The sequence below is a fragment of the Saccopteryx leptura genome, chromosome 3 (genome assembly GCF_036850995.1).
Source record: "Saccopteryx leptura isolate mSacLep1 chromosome 3, mSacLep1_pri_phased_curated, whole genome shotgun sequence".
NCBI lineage: Eukaryota > Metazoa > Chordata > Mammalia > Chiroptera > Emballonuridae > Saccopteryx > Saccopteryx leptura.
In genome coordinates, this window is record NC_089505.1 from 286503385 (window position 1) to 286529911 (window position 26527).

At 40.6% G+C, this 26527-nt stretch overlaps 1 protein-coding gene across 6 annotated transcripts in view; it reads right to left on the reverse strand.

Moving 5' to 3' along the window:
• Positions 1-528: 528 nt before the first annotated feature.
• Positions 529-26527, reverse strand: part of CLIP4 (CAP-Gly domain containing linker protein family member 4) — a 70557-nt gene continuing 44558 nt past the window's right edge. For 4 of the 6 annotated variants that reach the window (XM_066378605.1, XM_066378601.1, XM_066378603.1 and 1 more), the window contains 7 exons: positions 23116-23208; positions 22195-22338; positions 18924-19058; positions 15324-15447; positions 9484-9548; positions 4462-4534; positions 529-2789 (listed from right to left, as the gene is read on the reverse strand). In XM_066378605.1, the coding sequence (XP_066234702.1) occupies positions 2474-2789; positions 4462-4534; positions 9484-9548; positions 15324-15447; positions 18924-19058; positions 22195-22338; positions 23116-23208 (950 nt within the window). In that variant the 3' untranslated portion in view covers positions 529-2473. Of the gene's footprint in view, positions 2790-3618; positions 3755-4461; positions 4535-9483; positions 9549-15323; positions 15448-18923; positions 19059-22194; positions 22339-23115; positions 23209-26527 lie in introns of all 6 variants that reach the window. The other 2 variants (XR_010750447.1, XM_066378604.1) reach the window with 2 other exon arrangements.

A 26527-nucleotide genomic window follows, 5' to 3' on the forward strand; every position in this document is an offset into this window, starting at 1 on the left:
TTAAATATGAAGGGGGGTAGGGAGTTCAGAAGAGGCTGGTGAGGGACTCACACCAACATTACGTGTCTCGGTTCAGAGTCAACAAACATCTGTTATCTGAACACTTGGAAGTACTTTAAAATATTTCCACCAAATTACCCTAAAATACTGAAACAAAGTTTTTAGTAGAATGTAGATAACTTACATATTTTTAAAAATCTGAATTCAAAGTGTTCTATCCCACCTTAAACAAACAAATGAAATCCCACTGGTTGACAGTTAAGCAATTTTAGAAAACTGTAGAAACACATTATTTTCTTAAATGGCTCTCTGTCCATCAAAACAACAGAACAAGGGGTGGCTAGAAACATAACTTTACTTGTTAAGTAGAAAGTATGACCCTTTTTAAGACTCTTTACCGGGACAGGGCAAATCCAAGTCATTACTGTACGGAATGAAAAGTTTAAGTAGTAAGCATCTGTACTGAGTTCCTGAGACGAGCAGAGCAGCAGGCAGGTGACACAAATGACTAGATGCCCTTCCAAAACCAAAACAGCTTCCCTCTTTATTAATGCTCAAGAAGTGAACTTTGACATTTAATAAGCAAAACACAAATGAAAACACCAAATTTGTATGTATAGTATCTGTAAACATACACATTACACAGATTTAATAATCCTAATCTAAACATGAGAACAATTGGTTCTCTGATCTCAAAATAAATTCAGTGTTGGCATTGTTGTTTCTGACTTACAGTGTTTTATATTTAACAAGAAGAATTATAGACACCCCAGTTCAGTATAATCAATGAATTTCATGTTAAGGTATAAATAGAGTCTTTAAGAAATAAGCTATGTAATAAAATAAGTTTACTTTTGAATAGTAGTCATTTTCTTCAATCAATAAAAATATTCTTTGATTATAAAGCAGCCTTATTTTGCAAATGTATTTCAGGAAAATAGTTCTAGCAATATTCGAAGTGCCACACTTCTTTTTAAAAAGGCAGCAAAACAACAGAATTTTGATTTTAAATAGTATATTGCAAAAGAGTTCAACGTATTATTTCTAAGCACAAAGTGAGCTCCATTCTGAAGGATGATTTTAATATTATAAAGCAAACTGTTCCACTATTTCTATTGTAGTTTAAGGTCTAAATATCTACAATTAGAGATAAATCATTACACATATAGGACCATAAACTTCAATACGTATCCACAACACAAAGGTTTTGCATTATTACAACACTCTGTTATGAAGCTTTACTTGTTAACATGTGCTCAATAAAGAAAATAAAAACATGATACAGTTCTGTAGCTTTATAACACGATGAATTTGCAACAATTGAAAATACAAAAACAGCAACAATAGCAAACACCAACTTTACGAATAAGAAAAGAAAAAACCTCGAGAAATCATAAACATTTAGATGAATAACTACTACATTCTTCCTAATATAGCATAATTTGCACTCTTCTCTTAAATATAAAATTTTAATGCCTTTCATATTCCAGGAGAAAATGATGGCAAAGATGAAAGTGCATCATGTTTTAAAAGTGCTTCATGTGTGTGCGCGTACGTGTGCGCACGCGTGCATGGGTGTGTGTTTTAGAGATAGGTCCAATCAGGAAGTTAAATAAGTATGTGCAAAAAATTCCAATGACTTGAATTCATAAACCTAGTCCATCCAGATGAGGGCGTCACCAACACAGTATAGTCTGAGGTTATACACTTTGTACAGAGGAAGAGCATGAGCCACAGATCAGGGAGCCACGCGCTAGCCTCAGCCCCGTTATCCAACTAGTCAGTGATCACAAGTAAGAACTGCTTTAGACTCCCATTTCTGCACTTGGCAATGGACGACAGGCTGAGTTCAAGAGGCTTGAAGGCCCCATGCAACTCCAAGATTCTAACATATCTTTAGATGAGGCACTCTAAAAGGGCAAATCATTTTGCCCCAAAATATGAAAAATACACTAGTCACAGAGCTACTATTGTTCTCTTATTGTACTTACTAGTGCAGAAATAAAAACCCCAAAAATATTTGACAGAAAAAGGTAATATGAACATCATACATAAACCAAAACAAGCGAAAACCTTCCCAGCTGTGGCATATGAAAAATCCAGTATCGGGTGCAAAAATGAAACAGTAAGCATCATCAGCTGGTCACCTAATGGCACGTTGTTTCCTAAGTCTCAGGATTTTCTTGGATCGAAAGCTTCCAAAACTTTTTTAAAATGCTTATTTCAAAGCTGTTTTAAGAGAACCATGATTCCCACAGTCCATATAGTGGGCTTTTCAAAGGAGCCTCTGTGAATTATCACCGTTTTTAAAAACACAGCCATATTTTCAAACATTTTAAATGGCTAAAGAAAGTCGACATTTGCCACGGACTCTATTTTATGTCATGTATGTATGTATGTGTGTGTATCCATGTATGTATACACTCATGCATACACTCCCTCTTGCGCTCACTGAATACTCCAGCAGTTTCATTCAACAGTTCTCATCCACAAGCTTTGACCCATTTATTCCCCGATAGGTAACTCGGCTCGGCCTAACTAAAACGCCGTGGTTTGGCCTACAGGTGAAATAGCGCGTGTCACCCACTGCTCCGTCGTTCTTCCCCTTGGCGCTCCGGAGCTCAAGTCCCAGCCAGATGCCGGCAGCAAAGTCGGTGGGGCCCACGTAGCGCACGGTGCCCATCTCGTTGGAGCTGGTGAGGAGGACCTGGGCGCCCTCGTGCAGCCGGGCGCCCCCGTCCGCGCCGGCTGCCGTGCTGCTCCAGCTGCGCCGCAGGGCCGACTTGGACCTGCGCGGGGAAGGAAGATGCTCAGTGCCCGAGCCAAGCACGCGTGCCCTCCTGTTCATCCCGCTGCCTGTGCACAACTCAGTCGCAAAACAGATTATTTTATGTTCACAATTTTTTTATTCTAAATAGCAATATTAGACTATACTACTGTTTGATATTTTAAGCTTTTCGCTATTGTAATACTACACTAATCTGGATTTAAGATGTGTGTGTGTGTGTGTGTATACAGTTGACCCCTGAACCAGCCAGCATCTAACATCTTTCTTTTGTTCCTTACAACACTGATCACCATACATTTTGGTCATATATTCTATAAATAACAAATAACTTTTAAAATTGAGTTTTTAATCTCAAAAGTATACATATAAACATATATGTATTTCAAACTGGTACTAAGACTCAGTCTGTAGAAGTCAGTAAAGCTTCATTTTTATTTTCACAGAAAACATACAGGTCCTGATACTGTCTATTCACACCAACAGGTCACCTTGTGCATAAGCACGCGTGTGCGTGTGCTCAGACCGCCCTTTCCTCCCCCTTTCTCTGCAGCACGTGCTCCTGCCACCAACCTCTCCACACTGGCTCTGACACCTGCCCCCCTTCAGAACCCTGGTTGTCTCTTCTTACCAGCTGCTTCTATTCTGCCTGAGCACTCCTGAATATCTTCAGTAAACTGGAGCATACAGTTACTGCCCTTAAACTCGTTCAGCTGCTCAAGTGAGGAAATAAATTTCAAAATTCTCAAATTTAGTGAAGGTTTTAAGGAAGGAGAGAAAACAAACACCCACCCAACCCTGCTAAACAATACCTAGTGTGCCTCAGGACCTACCCGTCAGGGCCATCAAGTGAAATTTCAGATCTTGGCGAAGCCTCCCAGTTACTTCTGCCAGATGACAGAAATGCTGTTGCTCAGCTGACGGTCAAGGTCTTGTGCTTGGGCTCTAACTTCTAGTGGCCTCTAGGTCCTAGTATTTAAGCAAGGATATGCACTTCCCTACTCAGGAACCACTTTCCCCCCCCAGGACATTGTTTATAGATTCATTGGAAGGATTTAAAATTAAGAAAAGAACTCCTTAACCCAAACAGTCTAGATGAGCCTGACATTCATCTAAAAGTAAAACAGTTTCTAAAAGTCTTAGAAAACTGTTAGGGGAAGAGATGTGGGCGTGGGATAAATAAATGTAAACAAGAAAGAGAAAAGAAGATTCTCTCTACAAGAAACAAACAGACAGAAACTCACTGAGTGTACAACTCCAGAAGACGTGGGAGTTTTTAAAGAGTTAGATTACTTTATGCAAATGAGCCTGACATCTCTTCATTGTATTGCTGAAATTACTACAGCAAATCTGACTAATTAATTAAACAGTTAAAAAAATTAATCTACCCTATTCAATGACAACACAAAATATAAATTCTTCCAACTTTTATTAATGGTACTAAACAAATGTGAAAATATATGCAGTACAGTCCTTTAGTCACTGCTGACATTTTTAATTGAGCTTTTAGAGGAGGGGGAAAGAACTCCTATCAACATACTTATCACACCTTTTTTTTTTCTAAGTGCTAAAATTCTACCACACAATGTAGAAGTAAAAATTCCACTTTTCTTCCTTCACAGAATACTGCCATGTTCCTCTCGAATGGGGTTTTCCTAAATCTTCTTAATACTCACTTGGCAAAAGCATTTCTCCTGTTGATCTCTTTTTGGGAAGAAGCGGAAGTTGTACTGAAGCTTCTCCTAAAACCTAAATATGAAAGTCAGGATCAGAAGAGGACAAACAAAGCACCAACTGGCAGAGACCTTATTAAAGCTTTTCTTGTATCACTTCTTCTGTAGCTGTTCTGTTAGCTCAAATGTTTCTTTGGAAACAGAAAGCAAAGAAAATAAGTACATACAGGATATAAAAGCAGTTTAGATTTCATGACAAATTTTTATCTTACCTCTCACACACAATGCACGTATATGAATAAGTTAAGATTGAGACATTACTTTTGGAAGTTTGATTATAAAATTTCTTGAAAATCAAACAACACTGAATAAAGGTGAATCTTCTTTTCTCAAATATTAATCTTGATAAATCATACAAAAAGGATTAAATGGTTTAAAGACATTCTCACTAAATAGATCCAATTTATAAAATACTAAATAACAAATTTCAGACCTTCTGATTGCTGTCATCCCCAAATGACAGGGTAATTTTTAAAATAGATTTCACAAAAGGTAAAGTTCTATAAAAGATGTTTTTAAAAAGAATGGGATTCCTAGTCTGCAGTTAACAGCAGACCAGATGGGCTGAATGAATCTTTTTATTTTTTTACAGAGACAGAGAGAGAGAGTCAGAGAGAAGGATAGACAGGGACAGACAGACAGGAATGGATAGATGAGAAGCATCAATTATTAGTTTTTTGTTGCACATTGCGACACCTTAGTTGTTCATTGATTGCTTTCTCATATGTGCCTTGATCGTGGGCCTTCAGCAGACCAAGTAACCCCTTGCTCGAGCCAGCGACCTTGGGTCCAAGCTAGTGAGCTTTTGCTCAAACCAGATGAGCTCGTGCTCAAGCTGGCGACCTTGGGGTCTCGAACCTGGGTCCTCGGCATCCCAGTCCGACGCTCTATGCACTGCGCCACCTCCTAGTCAGGCTGAATGAATCTCTTGATTAAAATGTGTATAATTTAACACAACAGTAATATTTTTAATACTCTTGAGCTGAAACAAAAGCCACAGTTTCAAAGAGGCCAAACCCAAAAAAGAGAAACCACGAGAGATAACCAAGAAAGCAGTCTACCATCCTGTATCACCAGATGCTGCTGATGGCCCAGGAGACAGGGTGGCACAGGCGGCTTGGGGCTGGCCAACGGGCTCCTCACAAGCCTCTGGTTATAGTGAGGTCCTCAAGCAACTCACCCTCAATGTGAGGTTATATATGAAAAACAAACTAAAACACCATTTGGAGAGAGACAAAGGAAAACCGGCTTGTGCCAACCTTAATGCTCAGAAAAAAAAAGCACAATTTCCTCCCCTCAAAAGTTGTAATCATAAGCAAATTTCATTTTATCTGTGTATCATTAAAAAAAGAAAATCTGCAGAGGCTACAAATTAAAACAGTCCCAGGCTGGCAGTGCCTCCAGACAGCCGGCAGAAGTAAGTATAATCTTCTCTGGAGGCGTCAGCCTGGCCTCGGAAATCCCTGCACATCCAATTCCGAGTAGGGAAAGCATCTCACAGTCATGAACTGCAAAACTCCCACGTGTAAAAGGCGCCATGAGCTCAGCGCAACAGAAACAGATGGCCGGGCAGATTCACAAAGACGTCAAATGTTGAATTATTTAACATAAAATAAAAGATAACATTTAAAATGTTTAAAAACATAAAAGAAAAACTTGAAAATATGGGGAAAGAATAAGTGACAATAAGTATCAACCAAACAGATGTGCCAAAAAAAATTGAAAGGAAAATTTTATAATAAAAAACTTTGTGGTTGGATTAAGTAGCAGATTGAACATCGCTGAAGAAAGAACCAGGAAATGAAAAGGCTTATCTGAAGATATCCAGATGCTGACGAGACAGACAAAATAGTGGAAAGGACAAAAGAGGCATAAGAAAGTGAGAATGTCTACTATACTACCCATCAGAGTTTCAGAAATATATAATAAAGAGAAAGACGGAGAAAATATGTTAAGCATATGGACAAGAATTTTTATAGAATGATTCAATACTGATTCCCAGATCCAAGAAGACCCATGATACCAAATGGGATAAACAAAAGAAATCCCTACCTAGGCACATCACAGTGAAACTGTACAACACAAAGGAAATAGAGACCTTTAAAAGCTTTATCAAAGAGAAGAGAGAAATCATAGCAACAGGGATCAGACAGACTTATAGCTGACTTCTCAAGAAAAATAACCGGAGACACAAAACAGTGGAATCATATTGTCCCTGTGCAGAGAGAAAATATCTTTCAAAATAAAATTTTCAGTAAGTTTTCGTTTTACCCAGTAAAACTATCCTTAGGAAAGACAAACAAAAACTGAGAGACTTTGCTACCACAAACCCTTTCTAAAAGAACTCTGAAAGAATATACCTGAGGTAGAAACAAAATGATCCCAAGTGGTAGCTTTGAGGATTAATGATTAGAGATATTTTTAAATACGTGAGCAAATTAAATAAATGTTGATTATACAAAAAAAAAACATAATAAAAAATTTGTGGGAAAATAAAATAGAAAACTCAGTTTCTAAAAAGTTTCCATTATTTAAGAAATAGTAAACATATAATTATTTCAGATTTTCTGAAGTATGTATGTCAAAGTACCTACAGTAATTATTAAGAAGCACAATTATAGGTATAACTTTCATATAAGTAAGTAAAATGGAATAAAAGGGAGTAGGAATATAACCAGAATTACATCAAGAAAGAAAAATAATTTAAGTATAAAAATGTTGCAAAATATAAACAAAATAAAATAGCATAAATAAATACAAAGAAAGCTGATAGACGATAAAAAGATTACAAAAGCAATACCATTACCATCAACACCCAGAAGTGAAATAATGTGGGTGTGAATCTAATAAAACATATAAATAATCTATATGAAGGAAACCATAAAACTCCAGTGAAAGAAATTAAGACCTAAATAAATGGAAAGGTATTCCATGTTCATGGGTAGGAAGACACAAAGTTAAGAAATCAGTTCTTCACAATTTGAGTTATACATATAATATAATCCCAATCAAAATTTCAGCAAATTAGTTTGTGGACATCAACAAATGTAAAGTTTATATGGGGCAAAAGATCAAAGTTAGAGGACTAACACTACTTAAAAGAATACTATAAAGCTACAGTTAACAAAACAGTGTGATATTAGCAAAAAAAAAAAAAAAAAAAGACAAACAGATCAATGGACCAGAATAGAGAGTCCAGAACTATATATACAAATACAGTTCACTGATCTTAGACAAAAGAGCAAAGGAACTTCAGTGGAGAAAAGACAGTCTTTTCACAAATGGTGATGGAACAACTAGATATTCACATGCAAAAAAATTTTAATCTAGACATAGACCTTACTTACCCTTTTCATATAAAATTAACTCAATGGGTCACAAATCTAAATACAAAATGTACAACTACAAAACTCTTAGAAGATAACATAGGAGAAAATCAGGGTGACCGGAGTTTGGTGAGGATGCTTTAGATAGAACACCAAAAACACAATCCATGAAAGAAAAAAAAATGATAACTTGGACTTAAGTACAATTAAAAACTTCTGCTGTGAGAGACACTATTAAGACAATGAAAAGACAAGCCACAGACTGAAAGAAAATATTTGCTAAACCATTCTGAGAAAAGTCTAGTATCCAAAATATACAAAGAACACTTAAAGCACAACAATAAGAAAACAACAGACACACGTTAAAAGTAGACAAAAGCTCTGAATGAACAACTCACCAAAGAAGATGTACTGATGGCAAATAAGCATCTGCAAAGGCCCTCACTGTATGCCCTCCCAACTCATCTGTTGAAATCATAATCCCCTATATCTCAGAATGTGATTGTATGTGGAGATAGGGCCTTTACAGGGGTGGATTAAAGTTTAAAGTTGTAGTTAAGTTAAAATGAGATCATAGGGTGAGCCCTAAACCAATATATGACTGGTGTTTTTATAAGAAGAGATCTGGATACAGACGTACCAGAGGAAAAGACCATGTGAAGACACAGGAGGAAGACAACCATCCACAAGGCAAGAAGAAAAGCCTTAGAAAAAAACAACCCTGCTAACACCTTGACCTTGGACTTAAAGCCTCCAGAAATTTGAGAAAATAAATTTCTGTTGTTTGACCCACTCCATCTGTGGTACTCTGTTAGGCTGTTAGGCTAGCCCCATCAAACTAATGACATCATACGTCACTAGGAATTGAAAATTAAAATGAGACACTACTTCACACCTATTCTTGTAGAATGGTGAAAATTCATAAGCCATAAAGTTAAAACCTCAACAGATACTTAAGGATTGGTATTATATAAATCACTCTTTCACAGACGGCTATCCGTATGAAGAAAAATACGATTAGATCCTTACTATACACAAAATCCATTTTCAGTGAATTGACAAATATAAAAAGCAATAAATAAAAACTTTCAGGAAGCAATGCAGAAAAACATTTTAATGGTGTCTCTTCTAGGAAAAGATTTCTTAAAGCAAAACATGCAGAACACAATGGTTTGCTTTTTGACTAAAAATTAAGAACTGCTCATCACAATATAGCAGAAGTGGGGGAGACAAGGAAAAACTGGGCAAGATCTTTGCAACAAAACTGACAAAATGTTAGAATCCAAAATATATACAGAAACCTAAAAATTAATGAAATAAATACCTACAACCAAAAGAAAAATGAGCAAGAGACTTGAGCAGGTACATTATAAAAGAAAAAACGAGTAAGGCTCATAACCATGAAAACAGGCTCAACCTCATTTGTCACCTGAAAAATGCACATTTTAAAAAAACTTTATTTCGAAAATTTAAACTACAATGAGATACCATTTAAATCCGTCAGATGGACAAAGACTTCTAAATCAAATAAGACTAGTACTGATGAGAAGAGCAGACTCACATCCACTGTTCAATAAAATGTTTAAATAAATAAAAGCAAAGGAATAATTATTAGGGACATAAAACAGTATAGTCTTACCAGGATAAGAATGATTCTGTTTATTTGAAGAAATTTCTGACAGTGTATCCAGGGAATCTGTTACTCTGTGAATAAAACAAGTAATGCAAACCTCATTAGAAGTTGCTGGTCTTCCGATTTAAGATGGGCTCTTAACTGAGGTTTTCACACTGATGGTATTTCTTATTTCACTCATTCAACAAATATTTATTGAGCATTGATCATGAGCCGGGAATAAACTTAAATCTAGCATCAGAGGCAGACAATGATCAAACAAAAGATACCCTTGTTATCTAAGAATAATCAGTAAAGAAAAAGCTAAAGTGCATTCTCTTAAAATAGACCTGATTTTACTTCTTTGGAACTTTATCTTCAAAGATAAAACTAAAAAATATGAAAATAAATTTATTTCAAGTTAAATTTAATAAATGTTAAGATTATAATTATAAAAACACCACATTCTTACATTTTTTTTAAAAAAGGTATCTGCTGAATCCAGTGATGGGATTCAAATAATTTAACAACCAGTTCTCTGCCCTAATGACCATATTAAGTATAAAAAAATTATATAATGAAAGGTAGTTTGTTATTTTATGCATTTAATACTTAAATAAGAATAAAAGAGGTACACAAAACTAGATTGTTATAAGAAAGTTTTAAAATATTAATAAAAAATATTAAATAACACCTGAAAAAAAACATATTTCCATATTGCTTCTTGATTGGTGTTCTCACTTGCTATTTTTTTCACCTGTGGATGGAATGAACATTACTACAGGTGCTTAGAATACACTGTTGCGCAGAGAACATTAAAAAAGAGTAAGGAATGTAAATACGTGATTTCCACATTGGGCAGCTGCCCAGGTGCCCACCGTAGAGAGAACCCTGATTACAAGTGGCATTTTAACAACAGGTTTGCCAAACTCAACAGAAAATTAGATATTGGTTCTGCCAAACCGGTGTGAACCAGCTGAATCCCACCTCTGGCTGAGTCAGTATGTGTGTGATTTTTCTGACAAAATTATATGGCTAATACAATTCAACATTTTTTACTTTATATGTGACTCTAAGCACAACTCAAAGGTCACTTTCCTGACAGGTTTGTCTATTTTTTAATATTCAAATCATTATTTTTAAAAGGCCAATCCTAACAGCCTCATCTGCTCTTGCTTGTTTACTGACTGAAAGCTGCAAAGCCTTCACTCTGTCAATCACTTCCTCCAGCACACTGCGGTACCACGGAGAAGCCCTGGGATTCCTGCCACGCCTTGTGATTCCTGCCGTATTTGCTGTGATTCGTATGCATCTTTCTTACATGATTTCCAACACCGAGCAACCAATGACAGACTGATAAACACAAAAAATATGACTTGATGAAAAGGACAAATATTGAATTAAGTGGTGATGGATAGTTGAGAGCTTAATTCTAAAAGAGATCATTTTATTAGTTATAAGAACCTATGAGTGAGAACTAGGAATAAGAAAACTAATACTATACTGATGACTGCTTGGGCAAAGATGATAGATGATAGATAGATAGATAGATAGATAGATAGATAGGTAAACAGATTGATAGTTTTCTTAGAATTTCTCTAAAGAAGTATTGGTTGATTTATATGTTAATAGAAGAAAAAGTATAAACTAGATGAAAGTTGAGTGTTAGCAGATAGCCATCCGAGCAGAGGAAATAACACGTGCAAAGATGCTGAGACAGGAGGCACATTTCTTAAATAGAAGGGGGGGTGGTAACTACAATCTGGGAGGAGCACTGTGCCAGGTGTGATTGTGACTGGGTGCTGCTTTATCAAGACTGTCTTCACACAGTCCCTAGTTTAAAATTAAGTGGTATCTTTTTATTGATTGCTGGATTGATTTGAGAGAGAGAAGAAGGGAGAGAGAAACATCTATCGGTTCCTGTATGTGCCCTCAGCGGGGATTGAACTAGCAACCTCTGCATATTGGGACGATGCTCTAACCAACAGACCTATCCAGCCAGGGTGATCAGTATTATCTTTAAAGAGCTCCAAAACTGGTTTAAACAAGAAACTCCTCAAAATCAGGGACCATGTCTGTTTTATTTGCTTATAGACTGCCTAGCACAGCACAAAGTGCTAAAAGACACTTAATAGTATTTGATGGTGATGAATGAGACAATCAGAAGATGACAGGAAGACAGCTGGATCGTGACAGCACTTTATTTAGAGAGAGAGCCTTGTTTCTTTTAAGAAGAGCCTGTTTTTAAATGAATCACCTTAAAGAAGACCAAATAGAAGGCAAGAAAAAAAAAAAAACAAATTAGAAAACGTGTTCCATTAACAAAGCGAGAAAAAGATGAAATCGTGAAAAAGAAATTGGCTTTACAATATAAGGAGAAGAAGAGCTGTCACAGCACAAAAAACACTGCACTCGATGTGATCAATACTTACTGTGCCTACAACATGCCATACTGGGTAATCAAACATGAAATAGAGAGCCCTGTCCTCAGGACCAGCAGACAAATGCAGCCTGAGAGAGACTGTAGTGATGTGTTAAAGCAGATTTATCCAAAGTAATATGAGAAGCCAGAAAACTGTCACTCAGCATAGATTTTACTCCCAAATCAATCATTTATAAGATACAGGGCCTAAAGACAGACACTGAGCCTCTTTTAGCCATTACCAGACTACCTGGGCTCAAATCCCTACTTGGTAGCTGTGCACAACTGCACAAGTCACTTAACCTCTCTGTGCCTTACTTCCCTCTTCTGTGGAATAGGGATAACGATAGTACCTGACCCACGAGGTTGCTGCTGCAATACGTGTGGATTGCCTAAGGCAGTGCCAGCATATATAAGTGCAACAGAGTGAGATGCTCAACCTCTCTGACTCCATCTTCTTTAAGCCTGCTGTGTTCTTGCATACAAACATGCTAATTAGAGGAAATCTGTTGGCAGCTTGAGTTTTTACAAAAATAGCCCCTTGCTAGAAGGTGCCTCATCTGAGGAGATGCGGAAAATCAGTACAATAATAATGATTGTTTATCAAAGATTTAGAGAAGCTTCATGATGAGATTCAAATCAACTGGGGTCCAGAGACTCGGAACAGAAAGGTTTCTGGTCTTCCTGGACCCCTGCTGGTACTCAGATATCTTCAGTAGTCAATCACCCCTTGTCCTCCCATTTTCCCTTCCCTTGACATTAAAGAAGCCTGCACTCTGCACTTTCTTAAGATAGATGTGAGGAATTACTACGGCTCCCATCTTCTCAGTTGGTGCCTTCTCCATCAATAAACCTTTTTCATGCTCCAAACTCTGACCTTTTGGGTTTGGGCCTTTCAAAGAGTTGGGCACACAGACTTTGGACCAATAACAAAATCTAATCTCTAGCTATGACCTCTTTTTCTTTATTTATAAAATAACAACAACAACAACAACAAAAATACCCTGCAACCTGTCTAAAAGCAAGGGCTTAGAAAAAATCCACAAAATAAAAAACCCAGGCTGAGTCCAGCTGCAACGTTCACTAATGTAGGAGATCAAAATATGCCACCCTGGCATGAGGATTATTGTCAGCTGAAGACCTGTGAGAATTAGCAAATGCAGGGAGAGGCTCTCTCTGTGCTCTGTCTGCCAAAAGCGGACCCTCCAACAAAAGAACTCCATTACCGTAAGTCCCCTCCCGAGGAGTATCATCATGCAGAGAAGACTGACTGGCTCTTATCCCAGGAGAGGAGACCAGAAGTCAACACCACACCCAGACAGACAGTCACAAACTACACACCAGACAGACACTATAACAAACTATCATATCTCCCATCCATGTTCCTAAGGACTCACTTATCTTTCCTGACAATCATGTGCACTGCCCCCCCCCGGCCCGCCCCGCCCCCCCCAATTATAATAGTCTAGAAATGTTCCAACCTCACCACTCCTTTGGGTATTCACTTCTTTCTGTGATGCCCCTTGCATGTGAAAATAACACTTAATAATTTCTATTGTATTTTCTCCTGTTCATCTATCTGTTGTCAGTTTAATTCCCAGACCCACCTCCCAGTCCATCTCATCTACTTATCCTAAAGGCAGGGGAAATTTTTTTCCTCCCCCACACTAGCTCTAAGACTTTAGCTACAATTACCTTATCTTCTCAAAGTTGCTTCACCTGCAAAATGGGGGTGCTCATAACCCCGCTGCGTTTGGGGGGATTAATGAGACGTGCATCCAGAGGGCACTGCACAGAGCCTGCCGCTTAGTCATGCTCGACACACGTCTGAAATAGCTATCGTCATTTCCCAGCTCCCTTGACCAAATACTTATCAGAACGGAATAAAGCGACATTTAATTGAAGACGCTCTATAAACTGCAAAGCATGATATGTTGAATGCTATCTTATCATAAATAATAAAAAGATTACATCAAGTACATCACAGAAGAAAATTAATATAAAAGTTACAAGTAATTATTCAATCGGAAAAACAAAGTGAGAAAGAAAGTGAATATAAAAACTGCTGCGTGCGTCAGGAGGTTGGTGCACAGCCTGGCTGGACGTGACCTTGGGGGAGACTCCCAGGGGGTGACTGCAGACCTGTGCTCTTGCATGTGGTCACAGTCCGTGTCACTTCCTGTTTAAAGATTAGCGCCCCACGTCCCATCCATGGAGAGCATACCGGGACCACCTCTCTCAGCGTATAAGTCATTCTACAAAACAGTACCTGGAATTTCATGACAAGTTAGCTTCTGCTCAATTTACTTTTTTAAAACCAGAGTCGCTGGTTACACAAGTGTCCTAGCTTAAGAAGAGACACCGAGGAGGAATGTTATACACAAATCCTTGAAGCTTCACTTCCTCAGGAAGATTGACTGCCTGTCTATTTTTGAAAACTAAAGAAATCAGAGGGAAAAAAGCCATTTTGGTTCCATTAGGTTTGCAGGAGGATGAATGGGGTGCCTGAAGCAATCAGAGAGCATTTTCGCTTTTGTTTGCATGACAGATTAAGCTTGCTGCTCTCTCTGTTCTTAGCAGCGAATGCCACTTCTAATAGCCTACACGGACTCTTAGGGCTTGCAAATGAGGAATAAAGGAGGTTTTTAAAATTGCAAATCTTCAGCAAAGCAAATTTAGCTTCCCATGAGCCCTCACTGCCAGAGGAGGTGTCTGGTTAACCCCCTAAAAGAAGACAGGAGTGGCAGTCAGTGCACGTCTTCAATATAAAAATAAGGACTCTAACTACAGTGTGTCCGTAAAGTCATGGTGCACTTTTGACCGGTCACTGGAAAGCAACAAAAGACGATAGAAATGTGAAATCTGCACCAAATAAAAGGAAAACCCTCCCAGTTTCTGTAGGATGATGTGGCAGCATGTGTGCATGCGCAGATGATGATGTAACACCGTGTATACAGAGGAGCGGCCCACGGCCATGCCAGTCGAGATGTGGACAGTACAGAGGAACGTTCAGTGTGTTCTGTGGCTCGCTAAATTCGAATCCGTGGCCAAAGTGCAACATGAATATTGGCACGTTTATAACGAAGCGCCACCACATAGGAATAACATTACTCGGTGGGATAAGCAGTTGAAAAAAACCAGCAGTTTGGTGAAGAAACCTCGTTCTGGTAGGCCATCAGTCAGTGATGAGTCTGTAGAGGCTATACGGGATAGCTATCTAAGAAGCCCTAAAAAATCTGTGTGTGAGCCCACATTGAACTGCACTGAATAGGTATGAAACTGGGAGAGTTTTCCTTTTATTTGGTGCAGATTTCACATTTCTATCGTCTTTTGTTGCTTTCCTGTGACAGGTCAAAAGTGCACCATGACTTTACGGACACACTGTATAAACCATGGTAAGTTACAAGAGGCTCTGTGAATAAACACAGATTCTGGCTTTCCTCACCTTTGTACCCTTGAGGGGGGAGCAAATATTCCATATCTCGGAGAACAGCTGAAGTACTGCACACCTCCAACAGAACCGTCATTCTTGCCGTGGGGCTTCTCAAGCTCTATCCCGTACCAATATCCTAGAAGAAGAACAGTCGGTTTGAAAGGCATCCGCCCTGTAGCCAGACTGTGATCTGCTACACACACCCGAAGTCTAGATGGCTTCGCATTTTCACGGGTGACCAAAATGAGGAGTGGTTGTCATGATCACTCAGCTTCCAAATAGTAAGATTTGAAAAGTTGAGAAAAAAAAAAAAAAAACAGGGAAAATATTTTACAGGCTTGATTTGCAGAGTTGTACATTGAAAGAGAAATCTAAAATGCATGAACACAAATTTGGCAAGGATTAGCTGTAAAGCAAGTAGTACAGGACCAAAATACGTGTACAAGCTACAATGACATGTACAAGTTACGCCCTTGCCTGCGTAACACGGGGTGTGTCGGTGAGGGAAGTGCAGGCTGACACTGGCACGGGGTGGGCAAGGGTAGGTTTACAGTTGTGAGTATGTGAAACACAGAATTTATTCTTGTTATTATTTATTAATTATTGTATTGTTTTCCAAACAAACAGTAAACCCACTTTTGCCACACCCTGTATAAATGAACGTGCAATCTTTTCATTGTGCCCTGTCAATATTAGAACATCACCAACAGTTCCTAAATAATTAACAAAGGACAAAAATAATATGGAAGATATGACTAGACAACATGGTGATTCTTTTTCTCTTCTCCCCCCCCCCCCACTCAGGATGAAAGAATTAGTCTTTTTAACCTAAATTTAAAAATTTTAGGTTAGCTAAGAGGAAGAATTTTCGAAAAGTATCTATAAGGGCCCACTCTGAGAAAGTCACAGGATTTCCTTTTCCGGAGAGCCTCAGATTACAGCAGGGCGCCTGCTTTTGTTGTGGAGAACACGAGGTCAACGGACAAATGCTCTGAAAGATTCTCCAACTGAGGGCACAAGACCAGCTACAAGTACCTAACAATCCATTCAGTTTTTCTTTTTATTTAAAAGAACAGTACAGTGGTAATTGTAATTTGGTCTCTTACAATCAGTATGAAAAAACAAAGATATAGGTATTGAGACACATACTAAAAATTATAAATTCCAAACTATAAAAATGCTGTGTCTTTCAGATTACTAGTTCAAAGAGTCCATTATAATAATGTCTAAAAAGACAACCTGGAAGTTCTTAGTATTTCTCCCTCTTATGTTCAAAAAGATGACCCCTGAGCCCATTTCCAAATACTGGAGTTGGGACTGGCGAGATTAAGGGCATGACCATGTCTTTATATTTAAGCAGTCCCACTAGGCACAAGCAGAGAGCAGTGCACACCAGCCAACTGCTCGGCCAGAACCAAGGCCCTGAAAGCAGGTATCACAGTTCTGAACGTCCCTGACCAGGGTGGCCTGGTTGCCACTGTTATTTCCTGAGGGCCAGACTTTACAATTTTCCAAGTTGTACTTCCTCTGCCTTTGATGCTTTTCTGTATTATAATTTTTTGCATTTTCCAATTTTCATATCCCCTATAACTGCTACCTGTTTACCATTTAACTCTTGAAAATGTGTAACACACAACAGAAAGACATTATGAGGAGTGTTAACAACAGTGAGTACATATTGTCAGGCAGAGGTGAGATATGAGTGCCTTCCCATTTAAATGGTAATATTCCTTCCCAGGTGACACTGGTAAAAATGCTGAAGAGGTTACACAAGCCCTGTCTCAGGTCTAGTGCCTATCGCCTGCACAGAGCCTTGCCATGACCCCTGGGCTACGGAACTGAACTATGCAACTTCTGATGCCACGAGAAACATATGCTACTGCTCTCTAAAAGGCAGAATGACTTTTATTATATTTGCTAATTATTCCCCAAATTTCTAAATGCTTCACACTAGGAATTTAAAACTTAAAAGGCACACTAAACGATGAACTGTATCCAGCTAATCATCAAATCACTCCAGCCTCGTCTAACATAATCACAGAAAGGAAACTCAAAAGACACACAGTGATAGTGAAAAATAAACCTCCCTGTGGGATTCCTAAGCTTTTATTTGAGAATTATATTAAGGACATCCTAACTACCCAGAGGCCTAAGAGAAACAGGAATTATAAAACACACAGCCCTCTCAAATCAATGAGTTGGACTGCAATTATAAGTGATATTAACGAAACGACGGTGCTGGGAGATATATCGTTCTCCATGGTTCACTCATACTTCTGCATGTTCTATGGACAGAGGCACTGACGGGCTTTTCATGAACGTCCCTACAGAGGACGGCCTTGGGGGAGAGAGGCCAAGTCTTCCCCAGGACAAATAACAGGCATGCTTCTGTCTGGGGTAAGTCAGGTTGTCTGAGCTCACAGCTCCTCTCCTACAAGCAGACCACCGAGACTGCAGCTGTCGCCTGGCTCTCTCTACCTCACCCTCTGGGACCTAGGGCTCAGGGAGCAACTGCAAAAACAAAATGGTGACACTCTAGCTACTGGCATAGTGAGCACTCAAGTCCTTGGTCTCTGACCCAGGAGCCCAACATCTTCTGCCAGCACCTATGAACCCGTGCCAATCTAACTTGTTAGCCTGCAAATAGGGTAGAATCTCAGACCCTTCACAGTTCTTGACAGACTGCTATGAACTTTCTTAAAAATCAATGTTCAGTGTCATCCCAACAAATTAAAGAAAAAAATCAATGTTCTAGGTCCCTGGTCAGCAAACTGGGGCTCGCGAGCCACATGCGGCTCTTTGGCCCCTTGAGTGTGGCTCGTCCACAAAATACCTCGTGCGGGAGCTACCTCGATAAGGAATGTACCTACCTATATAGTTTAAGTTTAAAAAATTTGGCTCTCAAAAGAATTTCAATCATTGTACTGTTGATATTTGGCTCTGTTGACTAATGAGTTTGCCGACCACTGTTCTAAATAACCTGGTCCTTACATGCTGTAATGCCAACACGGGTCAACACAGCACATTGCTATTTAAAACATACGAACATGGTTTCATTCAACTGGCTTCTACTTGAAGTTACAGTCACTAAAAGTACTAAAGAAAAATAGCCTTTAGTTTTAGAAACACAATTTAAGTCTAGATTGGAATTAATAAACATGCAAGTGTGTGTGTTTTAAGGTCCCAAGGTATGCAAAAGCATTGTCATTTTTCTTTAAAGCCTGTGTGCCTGTCTCTCCAACCCACTCTGATAAAGGCTGTTTGTGGTAAACTCATTATCTGCTCATTTTCCAGATTATCCTCAGCAAAATTCTAATCCTAAAATGTTTTCTCTGTTATTAAGCACACTCAGCAATCACTGAGGGTAAAACTGGAGAGTGACAACTAATTTTAACAGTAGGCAATTTAAAATACAATTGGCAAGAAAAACTTATGGATACCAGTCAACCTGCGTACAGTCTGCATTTTAATCACTGTTTTGCATTTTCTGTGCCAAAGCTACCAACTGTTAATCAAAAATTCTCTATAATTAAGCGGTGTTTACATGTAACATTTTAAACCTTTTGAATTCCAAAGAATTCAAATTGAAGGAAGAATATGCAGAGGAGTTACCTGGAGCAAAGTTTGTCGTCCCAAAGAACCTGATGGTGCCAACTCTCTGGCCAACCACCAACACTCTCTCCCCAAGCTGGAGCTCTCCTTCACAGCGGGAACTGTCTGCTGCAGATGTCGCTGAGGAGTTCAAACCTGTTTAATTGGTTGGTGGAGAAAGGGGACAAGGCAGGAAAAGAGGAGGAAAAAAAAGAAAGGGGAAAAAAACTCAAAAAACACAGTAGCCAAAAAAAAAATCACTGTGTATTTTAACCAGTCTAGTTGGTTGGAGATTTCAGTATACGATGCCTTCCGTTTCTTGCATGTGAGGTTAAGCTACTCAACGGAAGCAGGAAGGGTTTCCTGAGAAAATTACAGCCATGGGAATTTAACACGCGATCCCTTGTCAACTCTGCCTAGATTGCCTGGGCACCCTCTCCGAGCACTGAGGTCAGCACGCCTTTTCTGCCAAGGGCTGGACAGTAAATAGTTTAGGCTCTGTCACACCTACTCAACTCTGCTGTTGCAGCACAAGAGCAGACACAGACAGAACAGACCTGGCGTGTTCCAACAAAACTTTATTTACAAAACAGGTGGTAGGCTGGATTCAGCCCATGGGCAGTCCTTGGCCAACGGTAAAATGCTACAGTGATCGGCGTTCACTGGGACTCAGTGTAAGTGATACACCCAGCAGTGCGACTTGAAAGCAAAATTGCTGTCAGGTTCCAATGACTCCAAACTGATTTCCTTATTAGGAACAAAACCATTCCCTCTCTCCCTGATTCAAACCTAAACCCTACAATGCCCACTACTAGCTGTTCGATCCTAGCAGAGAAGAAGTGGGCCCTCGAGGCTCCTCCCATCAGTCCATGAACAGGTTTGAACAACTGGTATCTGCGGAGACCTAGAGAACCCCACGAAAGGGCATGGCTGAGGACAAGTCATGCTGTTAACGGGGAGGGGAGGGGGGGGGGCACGACTAAAACCACGGCAAGAAACGAGCAACATAAACCCAGAGAGGAGAAGGAAGGGGCAGGGGGTCTGGGTAAGCACAGCACTGAGAAGTCCCAGGCCCTCACAATGACTTCTATTTCCTTAGCGCTTCACAGTTCATCAAGTGTTGTAATTATAACTATGGATAAGATATAAACTCATAATTAACTAAAACATGGTGTTCACAGGTAGCAGGTGGCACACCTGGATTAAAACCCAGACCCTGTGACTAGGAATCCTCAGATCTGTCCCCACACTGTCCGTAGACAACAGACCAAAGACAAGTCCTACAATGGGACACGACCCAGCTGAGGACACAGACTTCCTCCTCTCCCCTTCCCCTAAGCCATTCTTTCTGCTCTTTCTCCTTCACTCTCTATCATGACATACCAACAGTGTCCACTGCCATAGTCCACATTGCCCTCAAATGCAGATCTCTAGAGAAAGTGGAATACAACTCACTCTAGAAAAATCCCTACGGCACTGTCTCTGGGCTCCAAACAAGGGCTCCCTCTCGTGGCTGTCCCAGTCTCTCTCCCATTCCTTTTACAAGTGCCTCTTCCTCACCCACCTGATACCTTTCTTTATTGTTATGTATGCACAGCACTCAAATTTATAAAAAAAAAGGGGGGGGGGCTAAATATTAAGCACAGTAGGGAGGAAAAGGTAATTCTATACTGACATATAAGTTTTAGAATCAGGTAACTGTCAAAAGCCCAAATTCCAAACAAAGGAGGCCTTAAAGTATCAATAAAATGAGGACCAACTGGATTGTGGCATCACTGCCTGGGCCCACCGACCCCCCAGCATCACAGGGACACTGGCTATGGGGAGGGGATTCTGCAAACCAAATGCTCCGGGGAAACAGTTCAGCCAGAAGTTCTAGGTTCTCTATTTCCAGAGCCCAACTTCTGGGCTAATTACAGTAATGTTCCTGTTGAGGGTTTGTTTGCTGTTATTGTTTTTCCATATAATAATAAAGAGTTTGAAAAGAAAAAAATCCTGTCATGAGAATTTTCTATAATAAAATATTGGTTCAGTGCCAGTTTTAGTAGTACTAGAAAAAAGAATCTGGTAGTTATTACAAAGTTCATTAAAAACGATTTATGCCAAAATGACTTCACTTCCTTTCTGGTCAAGTTTGCTATACAGATAAACAAGTGAACAGCAATCAATTTAAGATATGATGATTTCAACAAGAAGTTTGTTAAGCGTTTTGCATATCTTCACACACAACCGAGGCAATGTGGACAGAACGAGAGTGTGCCAGGCCCGCGGGGGTTACACCGAGGGAACAGGTCACCCCCCAGCCGGGCAGAGAGCCCGAGCCTCCCCCACAGGGTGCCGAACACTCACCTGCATAAAAACAGGAAGCGTGCCTTTTAACCATAAAGAGGACACAAAAGCATGTGAATAAGCTACTTAATACACGTGATGTGAGAAACACAATTCAGAGGGATGAAACCTCTAACATGAAATTAAATGAAAATAAATGGAAAGTCCTACACCGAGGAGCAACACAAAGAGCACCAGCAAGAGGCTCCCTCTGAGCCAGTAACAGTGTGGGCGCCAAGCTCACGAGCAGCCGCAGACCGTACTTGACCTGAGAGGCAACAGTTCAGCTCTCTGCTGTTGCAGGGAGAGGTCTGGAGACCCTGCAGCGAGAGGGCAAGCTGAGGACCCCTGGGCGGAGACACAGCGCACCCGCAGCAGAGGAAGTGCCAGGCAGGCCCGAGAGCGAAGCCCAGGCGAGCCCCTTACCGCCTGCCCTGTGCACCGTGACTTACCTCCCTAAGCCTCAGTTCCCCCGTTCATAAAATGAGAGCGGTAACAATAGTACCTGCTCCAGGGGGTTGTTTTGAGAATTAAATGCAAAAAAGTTTATGAAGTGCCTAGAATAGAACCTGAAATAATAAATATACTATACATGTTAGTTTTCATTAGGTGTATGCTAGAAAAGAAATAAGGAAGATAGCAAGCCACACATTTCCACTTATCTGAGGATGTATCATGAATGAATCTTGCAGGCTTGGAGGCCTCAGACACCATGGGGAATAGAAGTGACCCGGGCAAGGAAGGTGGCGTGAGCAGGGCAGGAGGAGAAAGGCTAAGGATTCCGGGGTACGCTTAAGGGAAGGGAGGCTGGGGGTGGGTGGGTGGAGGGGACAAGGAAGGGCCAAGCAGTTCAATCTGACTGAAGTAAAGGGTTCCTTCTACACTATTAAAAAGAGCAAATCTACTTACAAACAAACCAAGATAAAAAACACCAAGAAAGCCTGGGTGAAAAAGCCATAGATACCAGCACTGGCTCTAGATGACACAGATGGGCTTTTGCTCAGTGTCTTCTTGCTGTTGCTCCGCGCACTCAGCTTCTTGGGGTTGCTCTGTCTGTGTTCCAGAGAAGATGCGGAGGACAAGCTGCTGATGGACCCGGGCAGGTTCACTGCAACAGGTAAAGGGGAAGCATACATACATCACAGGGCTGAAGACAGGGAGTGAACCAATGAGCCACTTTTCCAGGTAAATCCTTCTGAAATGTTCCACTTAGCTTCTCCAATTGTGGATTAATTACCTAGTTTTGAATTAAATGCCTGGTTTCATCCAAATATCTAAAAGATTTTACAACCCAAGCAACTGTATTTTGAAGATCCACACTATACGGTGCAATCTTACACAGGACAATGTCGTCTCACCGACTGACTTAAACTGCCTACCCATTCTAAGGACTGCTCTCTCGCCTCTCACTATAGATGGGACAGTAGAAACCCATCTCATTTATCCAAATGTTATTATGTTTTAAGGTAACAAAGTCTAATATTAAAATGTTGTGAGCTAACTTGAAAGGAAGCAGGACCACTTCTGAATTTTCTATTCACGCTCCCCTTGCTTCGCCCAGTGACTCGATAGCGAAGGGCAACTTTCCGTCTTCTCACCAAGCCACCTACACCACGTCAATTCCTTTCCCTCTCTTCACACAGCCCGGTAGTGCTCGAATGCAAGTGTACACAAGAATCATAGTGCAGGATTATATATATATAAGAACTATAAATACACTGTAGTATGAGCTGCTCAGGGGCTTTTCAAGGATAAATTTTTACTATAATGGTTTTTCCTTGGACAACTTTTAAAATTTAGCCCCCATAAAAGCTATATCGTTATACTATCTTAAAGGTCCATGGTGAAATTAAATGTGGAGCACAGAAGTGATCAAGTGTATTACCATCTTTCTCTGTTACCGTTCTCATTTCCTCACCGGGAGGCAGTAACGAGAGCGCTGGCTCCGAAGCGCTGTCCTTTTTGGATGGCGTTAATCCTGAAACACGGAAACGAAATGCCGTCAGCAGGAAGACTTCTGTTTAACATTAAACATAAAAATGTACTTTCTCCTTCAAGCACAGGCATCCCTCATTACCTAAATCGTATCCACTTCTGAAAACACGCTGGAGAATAAATTCACAGACCACAGGGGCCAATAATTCATTATTCAAAGGGGAAAAAATGCATTCCTATCCATCAGAAAACCCCAATTTCCCCAACTATCTCTAAAGTATCTTTCAAACCTTTTCAACACTCCATTAAGGAATTCTAAATAATATAAAGCATTTACAACACGGCTCTGTCATTGTTTGATACTTAATGCACTCATTAATGTGTTTGTACGATGCTAGCCGTTTAAGCAACCCTGACAGAGCTGAGATATGACTCGCACTCTTGCTAGGACTTGCAAACAATTTACATGATTTTCCTGACGTGTGCATGGAAATCCATTATAGCAGATTCTCTATTTAAATAGTGAATTTGGGGTAAAAATTTTTTTACAAATAATTAGAGCAACTACTCATTTAAGTGAGAGTCAGATAGTAAGAAATCTTGAACTCTCTGCCACTGGTATTCTGAAAATGATTACCCCACTCTCAATACACCCAGCTCCCACAAAAAACTCACTCAAAAAAAAATCCAACAGGCCCTGGCCATTTGGCTCAGTGGTAGAGCATTGGCCTGGCGTGCAGAAGTCCCGGGTTTGATTCCTGGCCAGGGCACACAGGAGAAGCGCCCATCTGCTTCTCCACCCCTCCCCCTCTCCTTCCTTTCTGTCTCTTCCCCTCCCGCAGCCGAGGCTCCATTGGAGCAAAGATGGCCCCGGCGCTGGGGATGGCTCCTTGGCCTCTGCCCCAGGCGCTAGAGTGGCTCTGGTCCAACAGAGTGACGCCCCGGAGGGGCAGAGCATCGCCTCCTGGTGGGCAGAGCGTCGCCCCCTGGTGGGCGTGCCGGGTGGATCCCGGTTGGGCACATGCGGGAGTCTGTCTGACTGTCTCTCCCCGTTTCCAGCTTCAGAAAAATACAAAAAACAAACAAACAAAAAAAAAAACCCCAACAAATCATGAACACTCAACCTTATGAAGATTCCAGTTTCAATTCTACAGAACCAAGTTATGTAAATAATAAACCTAGGGGACTACACTCAGTCTTAATTCCAGCAAGCATCCATTCCAACTGCAGCATGTTGGGTGAAGAACTTAGCCCTAAAGAGAACCTTTCCAATTTGGTGAGGTAGAAAGACACGGACGAATAGCTCAAATAGGAAGACATTTTTATAAAAGCACTAGCATAAGAGGAGGAGACAATAATTACAGCTACAAAGATAAATGAATGTCTCAACAAGATCACATTTTGAGATGCGTCTTGAGGCATGTCAGATTTCTTCTAGAGAATACTGGAGGTATGGTCAGAAAGAATTGGGGGTAGGCATTCTGGATGAACAGAAAGAAAAAAAAATTCCTAAAGAGAGGGTCAGAGAAGGATGAGAAGCTTTGCTGGAATAAAGAGTTCCCTGGGAATGGGGGGGAAAGTAAACAGGACAGAGAAGTCACAGTAAAATCTTAGAAGGGATCGTGCTGGCTAAGGAACGGGAATTCTTCAGTAAGAAACGAGCCACTAGTAGGTTTGAAAAGGAGGACAGACGGGACCAGTTACAGGTGAATGGCATGGCCCCGACAGCGAAGTTTAGAGGGAAACTAGAGCAGGAGAGACCGGAAGCAGAGACCAGTTAGAGGCCATTGCACAGGCCAGGAGTGAGGCTCAGAACTACACGTGTGGGAACTGAAGGGACAGGTAGGCAGGAGAGACCTGGTGAAGGCAAAGGGTGAGTTTCTTATTTTCCAGTTCTAAAATAGCCATTTGGTCCTTTCTTTATATTTAAATTTTTGTTGATATAAACTGGAGATTCACATACAGTTGTAAAAAAAAAAGTGAATAAATAAAGGGAGACCTCTTGTACACTATGCCTAGTTTCCCCCAAGGCTAGCATTTTACAAAGTGATAGTATAATATAGCCAGGATACTGACATTGAAACAATCCACCAAGCTTAGATTACCTGTTTTATGTGTATTTGCGAGTGTGTGCATGCGCACATGCATGTGTGCACGCGTGTACGTGTGTGTAAGCATGAATCATTTGGATCTTTTTATATCCCCATTTCTCTGCTGACACTTTCCATTGTCTAAGGAGTGTTCCACCTTAATTCTTAGAACATTGGTTAAGAACTTTTTATCCGATAAATAACCTCTATCATCTCAGGACTGGCATCTTTTGTCTTTTTCCTTGAGAGATGTTGAGATTTTCCTGGTTATTCATCTTTTGAGCAATTTGGATTGCATCCTATAGATCATGAATATTATGCTATAGCAGTGGTTTTCAACCTTTTCCCACTTGGGTACTGGTGAAAATAGGAGAATTATTTGGGGGACCGCTAAGGCAGAAATCACCCTGAGCATAAGTGAATTTGACTAAGATTACTGGTTCTATAATCTCCATACAACATCAGGGTGGTTAACTCTTTTGCAGACCAGCACTAAATTTCTGGCAGACTGGTAGTTGAAAAACACTGTGACACTGGGTTTTGTTTAAATCCTACGGAGAATGTTGTTTTGTTTTGTGTTAGCGAGCAGCTGACCCAGTTAGGTTCAGGCTGAAAGTTTGTATCTACCTTCTGTGACTGGGGTTCCAATGTCAGTTCAGTTGCCAAAGCCTTTTTGGGAGCCATCTCATGTGTCGTGCCACCCAGCGTCAGTCTGGGACTCGGGCAAACCCATGCATGCTCAACTTGGGAGTAAGCCCAAGACTTCACACCAACATTTAAAGGTCACTTCCATGAGCTCCCTCCCTCCATGGTCTTCATGACGCCTCCTGCTCCTAGGGGGTGTCTGTCTAGGCTTTAATTTCTCTGCTCTGTCCTACAGTCTCCTGAGCCAGACTCTGCCTCGGGGCCAAGCAGTGAGAGAAAAAAGAAAAATGCACGGGGATTCCATGCATGTTCTTGGGACCACAGTTTCCCTGGTCAGAGACCAGGCTCTCCTCCATAGGGGCCGGGGGCCTGTTCCCTCCACTGCTGCTGTTGCACCAGCAGGACTGCCAGGGGTAGGGGTGGGAGAGAACCAGAGGGGCAGGGGAGGGGGCAGGGAGGAGCACTCCAGAGAGCAAGCAAGGAACTTCCTCCACTTTCCGTCCAGTGGGGGCCGGGCCCCTTTCCCACCTCCCTCCCGTCTGCTGCCAACCTTGGGGCTTCAGCCTAAAGGATTCCATTTCCAAGAGCTTCAAAAAGTATGCGGCACCTAGGAATAGACCCAACAGA